Source organism: Mus musculus, chromosome 6 (genome assembly GCF_000001635.26).
Source record: "Mus musculus strain C57BL/6J chromosome 6, GRCm38.p6 C57BL/6J".
Classification (NCBI taxonomy): Eukaryota; Metazoa; Chordata; class Mammalia; order Rodentia; family Muridae; genus Mus; species Mus musculus.
The window spans coordinates 13,164,248-13,179,216 of record NC_000072.6 but is presented as its reverse complement, the minus strand read 5'-3'; the positions used below and the strand labels follow the sequence as shown (position 1 = coordinate 13,179,216).

Genomic DNA, 14,969 nt, shown 5'->3' with positions numbered 1-14,969 from the left:
TATTGTTAACTACATGGGATAGTAAGATGCAGCAAGACATGACACTCAGAGCCTATATAACCTTATCTATAATTAATACAGATTTATATTTACATGCCATTATTTATGTAATTTCTATTACTTTGTTAATTTTTTTCATAGTCATTCTTTAGCAACAAGATTTACAGAACATTAGCCAAAGCTAGTGAACATTTGAGGGAAAATAGCAAGAGTGGTAAAGAAAATGGAGACTGCCTTCGAGTTGGAGGCTTTCTTTCTTGTTTGTTTGTTTGTTTGTTTGTTTGTTTGTTTGTTTGAGACAGAATTTCTCTGTGTAACTCTGGCTGTCCTAGAACTCAGTCTGTAGACCAGGCACTAACTCAGAGATCTGCCTGCCTTTGCTACGTGAGTGCTAGGATTAAAGGTGTGTGTTGCTGGTGAGTCTTTCTTTTAACGGCTATGGTATGACTGATTTGTGAGTATCTATCATGTTTAGTGGCATAAGTAAGTAGTCTTAAAAATGTGAAGGGTGAGGGAAATAAGGTCAATAACGAGGCAGCTTTCAAAATCATACAGGGATATACTGGGAGCTGGACCTGGAGTGTCTTAGCACCAGTACATCATGTGTACACACAATACACTTATTGTCCAATGCCATAGTATGATTGGACCTCTTACTTATGTTTAGCTAATAAGCAAGGAAAGTACATGTTAAAATAGAAGACAGTAAAAAAGTATACTTTGAAATGTTTTCTGAGTATAAAGAGAGCAGTCCTTATTCCCGACACAGCTTCAGTAAGGGGTGCGTGTGTTTGAACACCGGGAAGAGCTCAGGGATAGGGGTTTGATCAGTCTGTTCACTCCCATTTGTTATAAATGGGGAAGTAAACAGAGTGAAAGACACGTTTCGATTTGGATGAGGAGTAGAGTCATAGAAAGTAATGGGAGGCGCAGAGGGGGAAAGTGAGGCTGAGAGTACACACAGATAGAGTAACAGGGCCCATGATATCCAGGATGCCCAAGCAGTGGAATGGTCAACAGAAAATTATTTAAGACAAAAGAGGAATGCATCCAAACTGCAGAGTGCAAAACTGTCTGCGTGCTATGCTGTAGCCTAAGTATTTTTAGACTAGGCTTGCAAAACTGACCCTGAACCCACCAGTCACTTTTACATTTACATAGAATGGAATGTCATTTATGAAAAAAAGAAAAAATAGCAGCTCATAGAACTTTAAGCAGAATTAAGTCCTTATTAGGCATTTGCCCCTGTGGAAACTATCAGAATTCTTTCCTTTTTTATGCAGGTACAAGGTTAAATGCTTTCTCTGTTACAGATAACCAGCCCCCCATGATTCAAACACTGCAAGACAAATTAGAGGCATTTTATGGTGAAGACTTTGAATACCATTTCATGGCCTGGGATCCAGAAGGCTCTGAGATACGTTTTACATTGGATTCTGGTCCTGATGGAGCAGCTGTTTCCTCTGAGGGACTTCTTACATGGAAAACAGAGTCACAGACTCCTCAGACGTTCACTCTCCGCCTGAAGGACGATTGTGAGGCTAAATCTACAGTCACAGTGGAGGTCATAGTTATAATTACATAAATGTCACTGGATCTTTTACAAATACAACCGCTTTATTTTAAACCCTAGCACAAGGCATAATCTTACTGTCAAAGGGCAATGAAGATATTAAACTTTGCATGATTGTATTACATGTTGCTTGTAAGAGCATGACACCTTAAGGATACTCTTAATAAGCCCTGAAACATGAGTGTAAATTGATAGCCAACATCATGCTCTGTACTTGCAGACAAGGATGGATATCTCACTCATTTCCACTTCCAATGAAGGCCTGACTAAAATAAGATTGATAACTACATCTTTTTCCTTCAAATGAGAGAGTCTTGGATGGGAAATTAGAGACCACAAATACAGAAAGAATACATGAAAGAACTAATTGACAAGTTTTCCTTTATTGATATATGTCTGTCATGAGGCTTAAATTCTTATAAACTTGTGATGTGCACGTGCTGTTGAAGTTTTGCATGCATATTTTCACACAGACGCATGTAAGAAAAGGTAACTGCTTGACCATATTAGCCTAGCAACTGAAGTTATTGTCTGCTCTTAAACTGCGATAACGTGGGTGGCTGACTGCCTTCCACATTACTGATTTTGTTTCCTAGTGTTCTGTTTGCATTTAGAAAAGGATGATTCTGTCCATGGGGTAGGGTGCTACTTACCTAAAAATATGTCCTTGGGAATTTGAGGAAGGAGGAATATAAATTCAAGGCCACTTGAAACTATTATTGGATATATTTTAAAAATAAGAAAATAAAAACAAATTCTTCTACTCAGAACATTTCTAAAAGCATCCCACAAATCACCTACATCTTATTAGCTTTGCTTTTGAAAGGGGACATGATTTTTTTAAACAAGAATTTTGCAGGGAAACATGGCTTCATTATCCATGTCACAGAAGCCCTCATGCTTATCCTGATTTCATAATCAGAGTGATAACTAAACGTAATTTTATTCAAAATAACACATCCAGTATTTTTCTTTTTTAGGTGACTGTGAAGTCTTGTGACTGCTTGAACGGTGGATCATGTGTGCCTGATAGAAAATTCCCTCCAGGAAGCGGAGCCTACCTTTGTGACTGCTTGCCTGGTTTTTATGGTGATCTTTGCGAGTCCGAAGCCAGGGAGTGCCAGTCCAACCCTTGTGGCCTTGGCAAATGTATTAGAGGCTCACACAGTTACTCCTGTGACTGTCCTCCTGAGCTCACAGGTCAGTTTGGGTTCCTCATGAACTAAATGAGAATGTGAATAAATTAGACAGAAAATTTCCTTGCAATATTCTTTTGGGAAACCATACAAATCTATTTTCTTAAGATTTTAAACCACATTGTTAAGAGTCTGGTAAAAAGTAACATAGACATAAACACTGCATATATCCTCTGATAATTTTAAATTGTGAGCTACTTTCAAACACTTCTGCACTTTAGCTTTCATATATTCTTGTGATTTTGTCCATTTTATGATTCTGACAGCAATCAAGGAAACGCAATTGCATGTTTATAGGCATTTCTACATCTTTTTGGCAAGTAATAATACATGTAAGTGTATTGATATTGAAATATAGATCAGGGAACCCAGTGGAAGAGGAGGCAGAAGGAGCATGTGAACCAGAGAATGTGGAGAACACAGCTCTCTAAGTCAACTAAGGAAAGGATGTATGAACTAACAAAAGCTAAATCCGGAAGCTCAGGGCCTACACGGGTCTGCACTAGGTCCTTTGGGCATATATTCTAGCTTTCAGTGTAGGATATTTGTGGGACTCATAATGTGTGAGTGAATGGGTCTCTGAATCTCATACCTTCGTTTAGGGTTCATTTACTTCTGTTGGTTTGTGTTGACCAACTTCCATGTGATTTTTTTTGCTTTATCTTTTATTTTGTTTAAAAAAAGAGAAACCAGGAGGTGGTGGCGCATGCCTTTAACCCCAGCACTTGGGAGGTAGAGGCAGGCTGATTTCTGAGTTTGAGGCCAGCCTGGTCTACAAAGTGAGTTCCAGGACAGCCAGAGCTATACAGAGAAACCCTGTCTCAAAAAAAACCAAAAGAAAGAAAGAAAGAAAGAAAGAAAGAAAGAAAGAAAGAAAGAAAGAAAGAAAGAAAGAAAGAGAGAGAGAGAAAGAAGGAAAGAGAAACATTTGCCTAAAATATATTTAAAAGAAATATAATGTAGAATAATAAAACTGTTTCAGGAGAATAAAAATTTTATCGCATAAGAAGTGCTTTATTAGTAATTTACTAACTTAGCAACATCATGGGTTAAATCAGAGTTGGAAACAAATGAAATGCAAGCCTAGTCACTAATTCATTACTTCTCCTAAAATGTCTGATTCTAAAAATGAACATATGATAATAATAAGCCTTTAATTCATCAAAGACTTGAAGGTCACGTATGGATACCTTTTTGGGTATTGAGATATAATATTAGACTAGTATACAGTCATTGAGCTGACTTTTTGAACTAAGCAGTTTTAACATAGATGAGCAAAGCAGAAAATTTATTGTATTTAACTTTTTTATTATTTTGAAATTACCGCTTAGACATATGAATCATAGACATGCCATTGGTTTTGTGTTATGGACTATATTTAAAATTATTCAAATATTAATTTCTCCAAAGTGTATGTATAACAAGGACTCTTTTCTTTCATATTATGAATTTATTCATTCAAATAAGATGCTAAGCATATCAAAGTATCTTATTGGGAAAATTTTGCCTTTTTTGACATATAACGTTAAAATTTTCAGAGTCTAGTACTTTGAATGAATAAATCATTCTTAACATTAATGAAATACATTCTAAGCTACCATTTAAAATTTGAGTTTTTAAAGAAAAGTATAAATTTTATAATTACATTATATAATTATGTATCATATACTATAATTCTTACCTCATATTAATTGACTTGTTTCTTGAGACACATCTTGTTGTGTTACTTATCCTGACCAATTCAAAGGCTTCCTATCTCACCCTACCTGGTGATGAGACTACTCACCATATTTATAGAAAAAAAATAAACTTACATGTGTGAAGAGTTGAGTTTAATATTAAAAGAAGTCTAAGTGATTTTATATTTGATTGTATAGTAGGTTTTAAATAAATAGTAAATGTGTTCCATTCCTCAGTAGAGGTATGGAAGTGCTAAATAAAGGAACAGGAGCACCGGCCAGACAGGTATAGACTTACAGTCCCAGAGCTCAAGAGGCAGCAGGATGACACAATTTAATTTAACCTGAGCTACATAGCTAATATCAGGCAAGGATAAGTAATAAAACAATGGGATGTTAGACATTAAATAATTTGAACTATTGGTCTGTTTCCTATAGGCAAGAACTGTGAGAAGGATGTAGATGAGTGTGAATCCTGGCCTTGTTTCCCAGGTTTGGAATGCATCAATGTTTTTGGTTCCTATCATTGTGGTCCATGTCCAGAAGGGTTTCAAGGTGATGGGACCACATGCAATGGTAATAGCCCTTGCTTGCTGCTGTGTTTTTGCTGTGTTTATCTACTTCAGGTCACTTAATGGCATTTTTTTCCATTCATATGTTTCTTCAGAATATATGCATCATGTTACATGTAGAATTAGATGCACAGGAGAGTGAAGTATATCTCATATGTCCTCACATTTAATTAGCATGTGTCAGTAAGAAGGTGATTAGTAGCTTCCTGGTGCCAAAAAAGATGCTTTGTATATTTTAAATGAAGGACACACAAGAGGCATCATTCCTACCAGGAAGGATAATGGAGATGTAAAAAGAAGCATGGAATGAGTGGAAAGAGAGAAGGGGGTGGGGGGGAGAAGACTATCTATATGAAGGTCAAGAGAGAGGAGTGAGTTAAAGATGAACTCTTATGGTTATGATCCAAGCAGACAGAAATTTTAGAGGGACACAAGAAACTGAAGGTCATCGATATTTTAAAAGTGAGTTCCAGAAGACAGCATTAAAGAACTATGCATGTGTTATATTTAAGTGAATAAAGATCCTCTTCTTATGAGACATTTACCAGTCACCCAGTCTTTATACCAAGGTGGGCTTCTTTGAGGTAACAAAGAAGCAAGCCTGTGAAACCTCCTACTTGTTTTCCATAAGACTAAAGTAATTATCCCTAGAGTGTTTTTGTGGAAAGATAAGAATTGTATAATGCACCATGAAATATTTTCTTTTCTTTCACAATCTCTCCAATCTTAGATCTTATATTACAGAAAAAAAACCATTGGAAAAAAATTCTGGAGTGTAGAAATTCAAGAGCAAAGGTGTAGTTTAATTGTCTTCATGAATATTGTCTTCTTGCCCATCAGACAATAGTGCCTACAGGCCTTTCCTCTGTGTGTGCTTTCTGGGTGCTCCTGCCTCTTCTTAGGACAATTATCTCCTTAGAGCAGAGATGTACTTTCTCACCTTGTGCAACCAGAACCTCTTTTATAAAGGCCCTCTCTCCAAACACAGCTGTGTTTAGGATTCACACTTTTACAGATGAATTTTCAGGCATACAATTCATTTTAAATCTGAGGATTTATAGGGGGAAAAAAAGTCCCTTAACTTTGGTCTAATTTCCAGTAGTGAAGTCCAAGAGACTCATGGATCCCAGATTACGATTCATCCGATTTGGTTTGCATTAGGTGCATCAGATTGTGTTTCGCCTACTGATTTGCAATTGAAACAGAGAGTTTTTTGTTTTGTTTTGTTTTGTTTTGTTTTTGTTTTTCGAGACAAGATTTCTCTGTATAGCCCTGGCTGTCCTGGAACTCACTTTGTAGACAAGGCTGGCCTCAAACTCATCTGCCTGCTTCTGCCTCCTGAGTGCTGGCATTAAAGGCATGTGCCACCATGCCCAGCTGAAACAGAGTTTTTAAATGACTTCACTACAAAACTGTGGTTCTCATGAGGTCTGACAAAAGTGTTACTGAAGAAGAGGCTGGTGAGACTACCAAAAAACATAAATCTCGTATTAGACCAATAGATTAAAACATCCCCAAGAAGTCCTGATCTTGGATCAGGTCTAATTACAGAATACTTTCCAAATGTTTTCCCTATGACTAACAAGTTGTACCTCAGTTATTTTTACTTTTAGAAAGTTAACCTGAGGGTTATTTAAGGTAACTCTAAATACATTTTCCCTTGCTAACCTCCTGACTGCTCAGGTATATATTACAGAAAAGTGAGCACAGTGATATTCAGAGAAGTTTATTAGTGGATATTCCATAGCTTTCAAACTTGTTAACTTTCTGTGTTACCTTGTGTATCCAAGTATGTTGCACATCCTTGAAGGCTGGAACACTTTGATGACTTTTTATTCCTATATGGTTCTTACACATAAATGTTATAAACCACAGATAAATGAATGAATAACTTGGTATCAAACGTGGATAGGGTAGAACATTAATAAACATTCTGATGAATGTTTCTATTTATATCTTTGCTCTTTAGACCTGAGCTTTCAACCACCATCAATGGAGCCTTTACTGACGAACCCAAGCTTTACTCAGAGGCCTGCAACAACTTTCAATGAGTTCTTAAACTCAATAGGCGCATCCCACCTGTCAGTAAAATCAGTTACCACTCAAATGGACAATGGGAAGAAAGGTGTTTCTCATCAGACACCAACTTATGAGTATGTGGATCATGTTCTCAGTCCAGATCTTACTGTTGATGAGCTTGAAGTTCCAGCACACAATGGTAGTTTTGCAAGCATCAACCCTAACAATTCTTTTGACCAGGTAGATCCTGTCCAGAGCACATTTCCAACAGAGACAGGAGGACTTAGTACTCAAATTAGCAAACCTTTCCAAAATTTCTCTGGGCAAGAGTTTATATCATTGACTACTAAAGGAGCAATCACTACCTTGCCAGAAAAAAATGGATCAACCAAAATATCAAACTGCATAGAATCATCTTGTTTCCAGGGTGTTTCCTGTGTGTCAACCACAGGTGGTCACTTCAAGTGTGGACGCTGCCCCTTTGGGTATTACGGAGATGGTATCACTTGTAGAGGTACTGTGAGAATTTTTCACCATACATAATGAAAACTAACTCACTAAAATTTAAGTAACTAAGAAGCACTTCTTTGTTGATTTCTACTCCCTCTGTTTTCTTTAAAACATTTTAGAAAAAGTGGGTTTTCTGAATTGATTTTTAAAAATTACTGTTACTATTTAAAATATCATTACTACATAAATATTGATAATACAGCTATACCCGCTCTATTCTAAGTTCTATAGTAACATTCTGTTTTAACCATCATATAATATATAATAACCTCATGTTTTGATTGCTATTTTCCACTTGTACAGATGACACGGCAGGTCTTTGTGAGTCTAGTTATCGAGTACCAACCAGCTAAAGAGATGAAACACAGTTGTGAATACAAACCTGATCAGTATTGTGGCCCATATTCTTGCCAGTCCACAGTTGACATGTAACACTTTAAATTACTAATTCTGACATTATTGCTTATTTTCATAAACTGAGATTTTCTGTATTGCCTCCAGCACTTTTGACGTTCAAACAATTTTACAAGCATTGTTTATATGTTTGCTTTATATAGTCATTGTTTTTGTTTAATACAAATACAAATTTTGGCTTTGGCAATGAAGAAGCTGTTTCTTGGGTGATTTTCCATTGCTTCTATTATTGCTTTGTCAAGAGTAACTGCATCTTTTATGGTTAACAAAGACATCTCATATACTGTGGTTACATGAAAAGTGTTAAAGACCCAGTAGAATATGTCAAGTGTCTCAAGATGTTCAGGGGAATCTAATCCCATTAGCTATTGACTCCCTGGGACCTTGCTTTTTGGTTGAGCATCACTGTTCATCAATATTTACTTGTATTCCATCTGAAACTCTACTGTACTCTGTCACACAAGTGGATGAATGGCTGCTTCCTCTACTGCAAGCTGGGGTTATTGGAATAATTGCCACATAATGTGCTTCTTTCTTACTCTAGTGATTATTTTTCTCAAGCCTTCTAATCATGAAGCCAGTATTAGGAAAAGAATTATGGCTAAATGTAGTAGCTGTGCATTTAATACATCATTAAAATGTTCACATTAGAAAACTTCAGATTAGGGGTTGGAGTTCACTCATAAACACGGTGACTCACAATCATTATAACTCCACTTCCACGAGATTCTATGCCCTCTGTCGGGCTCTGTGGAAACTGCATTTTGCCAAACATCCACAAAATAAAAAATTGTAAAACCAAAATAAGAAAAAGAAATTTGGGCTGGGTTGTGGTGGTGCACACCTTTAATGCCAGCAATTGGAAGGGAGGTAGATCTCCCTTTAAGTTTGAGATCAGCCTAACATGTAGAGCAAGTTTCAGGACAGTCAAGAACCCTTTTTTGGGGAGAGAGAGAGAGAGAGATACACACACACACACACACACACACACACACACACACACACACACAGTTATGCTACATTTCAGACTTTCTTCCTTGTTTTTTTGTAGCATTTTGTAGACACTCCTGTGGAAGAAACAGAGAATGTGTTGCCCCAAATACATGCAAATGTAAACCAGGTTATACTGGTTCCAACTGCCAAACTGGTAGGTACATGATTCATTAGTTTGTATAATAAATTTTATTTGATAACCAATATTTCTAAGCCATGGGCTTTATTTTTATGTAGCCATCTGTCACCCTGTTTGCAAAAAGCATGGAAAATGCATTAAGCCTAACATCTGTGCATGTCCTCCAGGGCATGGTGGAGCAACCTGCGATGAAGGTGAGAATTCCAATTACAGCCTCAAATATGGAACTAAGTACAGTGTTATTTCCTTGAAAATATTTTTAAAGGATAATTGTCTTGCTGTGTTTTTGTTAGTGAGTTCTACTCAGTGCTGTGATAAAAGCTCACAGTTTAAAAAATATTCATACTAATTCTTTTTAGGGGGACTTTTGTTTTTAATTTGAAAAAATATTAACTGTACAGGTGTTTTGTCCAGATGTCTGCCTGGACACCATGTCTATACAACGTCTCCAGAACAGAGTGTCATATTCCTTGGAACTATATTTACAGAAGGTTGTGAGCTGCCATGGGTACCGGGGAGTATCTGGAACCTGGCTTATCTGGAAAGCAGCCAGTGGCTCTCAACCATTGAGCCATCTCTCCAGCCCCTAACTTTAGACTTTTAAACACTCATACTTTAGAAATCATAGATCCAAAAAGTAGTTGTTCCTCTTCCAAAACCTTTGCTTTTTGAGATTTAGGTATTTGGGGGAAATAACCATTTTAATGACTCATGTACAAATGCAAAACTCAACGCTATAAAATAGTAAGAAAAAAACCTAAAAGATGACCATAAAAATACATCTGTAGTCATATACACCCTGCATGGTTTTGGATGAATTATTAAGAAAGGAATCTACAAAATAGGACTGATAAAAGTAGGTGCTTTTTAAAAATTAATTTGCTATTTTTAAAACCGTTTTTGAGACTGAACTCTAGTGGGTGGTACATATAATTGTGAATGATCTTAGAACCCTGTTAAATGCTTTAATGACAAAAAAAACTACAAAGCAACAAAATAATTTGGGAACTAACAGAAGTCTTCAAAACTAACAGCAAATGAGAATAACTATGGAACATATAAATCTATTTTTTAAAAAAAAATCATATGTCCAAGGTCACATATTAGAAGCTGAAGGTCAGGTATTTTTTTTCCAATTAACCAAAGTCTTCATAAACCATCCACACACCGGCCTTGTGTTTTGTAATTTTCATGTATAAACCAAAACATGGTGCTGATGACTCAGCTTTAGAATTGTAAACTCACGTAGTGGATTCCCACAGAAGACCACGCAGTAAAGGGAACTGAGTTTAGCCTGAATTGATCTCATGCTGGAGGTTTATTGCAGGCATGCTTTACACACGCATGTGTACTGATTCCTGAAACCTGACGTAATACTCTCTGTGCCTGCAGAACATTGTAGCCCTCCTTGTGAACATGGGGGCACATGCTTGTCTGGCAATCTCTGCACTTGTCCTTATGGCTTTGTAGGACCAAGGTGTGAAACACGTAAGTAAAGCTCTCCTACAAGATGCTATAATAAACATCTTCCTCACCAAGTTGATGGCTGTTGTGCTAAATAAAACAAACCCATCCCTCAACAGCATTGATGCACTAAAGGAACCAGGGATTCCCAGAAGTGAAGTAAAGATGTTTAGATGGGTGTTGCTGTAATCCTGGTATTTGGGAGACTGGGAAGGGAAAGTCATGAGCTGAGGAGTAGTCTGAATTATACATAATGAAACCATGTCTCACAAAATAATAATAATAATAATAAAGAGCTTTGCTATGAATAGTCACATCATTTTCTTTGAAATAAGTAGAAATCAGACTTATTAATTTGCTTATAAGTTTATTTAATTTGTATCTGATTATGTTCACCAGTTACTAATAATTTTCCTAAGTAGCTAATTCTTGTTTGGTGCTATTAATTTTCTAATTTCTCCATCTCTATCAGCAAGAAAATAACATAAGAATGTGAGTTCTTATGAATGAATTATTCTGGTCTTCCTTTATGGTCAAATCCAATTACTAGAAGTATTTGACAGTTACAAGCTGAATTTGTCTTTCTTTTGTCCTTGTTCCATGATCTTAGTGGTCTGTAACAGGCATTGTGAAAATGGAGGCGAATGTGTTGCACCAGATATTTGTCAGTGCAAGTCTGGCTGGTATGGACCCACCTGTAGTACAGGTAAAATCAGAATTATGTACAATAAAAGTATCAACAAAAAGAAACTTCAAATGTCCCAAAGAGTCACATCTAAGTAACAAAACTGAGCTGGCAGGCAAGATAGGAGGTGGTTATGAGTAACACATTTTTAAAATTTGTACTTCTCATCCCTACATTTTTCTGTTATCTTAAACCTTATGCTGTCTTACACGTTATGTTACCTAATCAGTTCCTTCTTGCTGTTGTGTTCCTATGGTATGTATTACATGGTATGGACACAGCAACCTGGGTTTGTTGCAGTTTCTCCATTTAAGTTTCTTTCTCCTTTTCTAACCACGATATAGACATCCAACTTTACTTAACATCTGTTCAACTCTGGATGTCAGGGTCAGCCATCACATAAATCCATGTATTGATCAGTGTCAGATGTGTTTCCTTAGCAGAAGGTTTGCAGTTGGTCAGTTTAATCTAACTGCTATCCCACATAATATGCTCCTATGCTTAGAAGGTACACTACTTTCCCTATTTATTACAGCTTCAATGTCTAATTTAACTCTAACTCAATAATTGCATCTGTAATCCCTATCTAATGACTTTTCTCAACAAAAATCTAACCCACCATTTATAGTGTGCTGGCATACGTGAAGCCTGTGACAGAGGGAAACAAAGATCAAGCCGATTCTTGGCCTTATTTCAAGTCTCACATCATTATTGAAAGAGACAAAAATGCAATTATATTTTTCAAAACACAACTGTGAAGCAAGTTGGCTTATGATAAGTGCCCCCCCCCCCCAGAGCTGTGTCTCTGGTTGCGTATGTAGCAGAGGATGACCTAGTCGGCCATCAATGGGAGGATAGGCCCTTGGTCTTACGAAGATCATATGCCCCAGTACAGGGGAATGCCAGGGCCAGGAAGCAGGAGTGGGTGGGTTGAGGAACAGGCAGGGAGAGGGTATAGGGGTCTTTCTGGATAGCAATTGAAATGTAAATGAAGAAAATATCTAATAAAAAATTTTTAAAAAAGAAATATAAAGTTAATTACATATTACACGTGGAAGCATTAATTCTAGCAAGTGGAGTTTGGAAAAAAAAAACTGTGTCTGTATGCCTTAGAAACTGAATAAAATCTAAGCTATAACTAGAATTAGAAGTGCTTTCTAAGCAAAACATTGGTGACCAAGCATCAGACATCTGTGCAGGGAAGGCTTGAGTGAAGTGCCCCTGTTTTATTTGCAAAGCGATAAAGATGTGTGCGTAGCCAACACTGGTGCTGTTGAGTTGAATTGGCCTTTCTTAGCCTATAACCATTACTAAAAGCATCATACATTTTAATCATGCTCACTCTGCAGTCTTAGTTTTATTAACATTATTAGCATACCAAATAAACACACTTACAAGCAATTACAAAGTTACTTTGCTTCCTTTCATTTGGTAAAGTCTGGAACATTATTGGCTCCTTTTACTTGTAGTTAAAATATACATACCATCATGCTTCCTTCCGTCCACCTGTGCCATATTCAGTCTTAAAACAACAGCACTTGAGACCGCTTTCTCTTCTCTTGTTCATTAGCTCTATGCGATCCTATTTGCCTCAACGGTGGTTCCTGTTATAAGCCAAACACGTGCCTTTGTCCTGGTGGATTCTTTGGAACACAGTGCCAGAATGGTAAGCACTCCTTGTGCATAAATACAAAAGGCAAGTGGAAAATTAGGAATACAAAACGGGAACATGGGCTCTTCAGAAACACATGTCAAGTTTCAGATGGAAAAAGAGAGACTATGTTCCCTCTCTGTTTCATATTATTATGTAGATATGGCCATGTAAAGCAGCAAGGACAGATGTATCAGAATTGTCAATTATTCAATATACGTTAGGGAAACAACCTGGGCATGGTCTGTGAAGTTTTGTCATGCCAAGATATGAAACAAATGTACATCCTTCTAGTACAGTTCATAATTAATGGTAGTTGTTTCCATTGCTTTCAATCAAATAATTTTGATACATATTTTATCTAATGTCTAACGTTTTCCTGTGACCACTCTTGATTTTAGATCCATTAAACATTTTTGAAATGCATCTATGTATAACTCTAGGCAAAATGACATATTTCTTTCATTTTTTTCTTTTCTTTGTTTTATTTTATTTTTTATCATTTAAGATTTATTTATTTACTTTATGCATATGAGTATTCTGTTGCTGACAAACCAGAAGAGGGCATCCGATCCTATTATAGATGGTTGTGAGCCATGGTGTGGTTGCTGGGAACTGAACTCAGTAGAGAAGAGGCATAGGAACTTGGTGGCACCACATAGGCAGGGCCAGGAGGGTGAGGAGGAGTGGAAAGTGGAAAACAAGGCTAGTTGATGAGGCAGTAGGGAGCATGTTAATTCCAAAGTAAGATCTGGAGAGAGTAGCTGAGAGTCAAAGGGGCAGGGAGTCAGGAGCGGAGGTTGAAGCATTAAAGTGGTGAGAACTGACTGAAGTGGGGTGCAGAGAGAGTCAGAGAGAGAGAGAGCAACACAAAGAGAAACACAAAGGGGGGAGAGAGAAAGGCAAAGAGAAAGAGATAAAGGAGAGAGAGGAGAGAAAGGCAAAGAGAAAGTGAGAGAGGAGAGAGAGTGAAAGGTAAAGAGAAAGACAAACAAATCTGAATAGGACAAAACATGTAAGGATACAGAAAGAAAAGAGCTAAAGGAAAAAAAGCACAAGAAACAAATGCATACATTCATTTACATACATAAAAATCACATTAAAAAACAACAAAACCCCAGTGTAACAGCAATAAAATGGAAACTGTAACATATATACCAAAGAACTGTAAAGTTAGGAGAGAGAGAGACAGAGAGGGAGAGGGAGAGGGAGAGGGAGAGGGAGAGGGAGAGGGAGAGGGAGAGGGAGAGGGAGAGGGAGAGGGAGAGGGAGAGGGAGAGGGAGAGGGAGAGGGAGAGGGAGAGGGAGAGAGAGAGAGAGAGAGATTGTGTCTGGCATGGACTTTAGAAGTTTAAAGCTTATCCCATCCCCCTAATTCCCGCCCCCAGTGACACACTTCCTCCAACAAGGCCACACTTTAGTTCTTCTAACCCATCAAAGAGTCCAATTCCCTGGTGAGTAAGCATTCAAATGTAGGAACTTATGGAAGCCATTCTTATTCAAACCACCACAGATTTATTACACACCGTGTAATTTTCTTTGTCGTGATTAACAAATTATATTGGCTACATATTTAGAAAAACTAGGGCTGATGAGACAGTTCACTAGGTACAGGTGATTGCTATCAAGCCTCAAAGCAGAGTTCATTTTGCAGAATCTACACAGGATAAAGAGAGCTGCCGCCTGAAAATTATCTGATCTGCATAACACACACACACACACACACACACACACACACACACACACACACACACACACCACAAATAGACTCAGTATGTACCTGCAGAGGTTCAACCTAAAGCAATACAAAATATCTGTTTGTTGAATTAATTATTAATTAATCTCAGTGATGGGGTTGCTACCTTCCTCAATAGTTGAAGTTCCTGAGTGAAAGACACACAGACACACACACACACACACACACACACAGTCTTTATATTTTAATATGCCTTAAGTAGCACAATACCTGGGTGATTGCCTAGCATCCGTGCTGCTAGAATCTACCTTCCAACTATAATTGTGAGTTATCTCTTACTGATTTCTGTGTTCCAAGTTGCCTGCTCTTAGTCAACTG

General features: G+C 37.3%; 1 protein-coding gene across 1 annotated transcript in view; it reads left to right on the top strand.

Moving 5' to 3' along the window:
• Positions 1-14,969, top strand: part of Vwde (von Willebrand factor D and EGF domains) — a 68,526-nt gene that overhangs the window by 45,749 nt on the left and 7,808 nt on the right. The window contains exons 17-25 of the mRNA NM_001368871.1: positions 1,314-1,564; positions 2,554-2,773; positions 4,887-5,024; positions 6,990-7,553; positions 9,015-9,110; positions 9,194-9,289; positions 10,488-10,583; positions 11,170-11,265; positions 12,815-12,910. Of these exons, the coding sequence (NP_001355800.1) occupies positions 1,314-1,564; positions 2,554-2,773; positions 4,887-5,024; positions 6,990-7,553; positions 9,015-9,110; positions 9,194-9,289; positions 10,488-10,583; positions 11,170-11,265; positions 12,815-12,910 (1,653 nt within the window). The remainder of the gene's footprint in view (positions 1-1,313; positions 1,565-2,553; positions 2,774-4,886; positions 5,025-6,989; positions 7,554-9,014; positions 9,111-9,193; positions 9,290-10,487; positions 10,584-11,169; positions 11,266-12,814; positions 12,911-14,969) is intronic.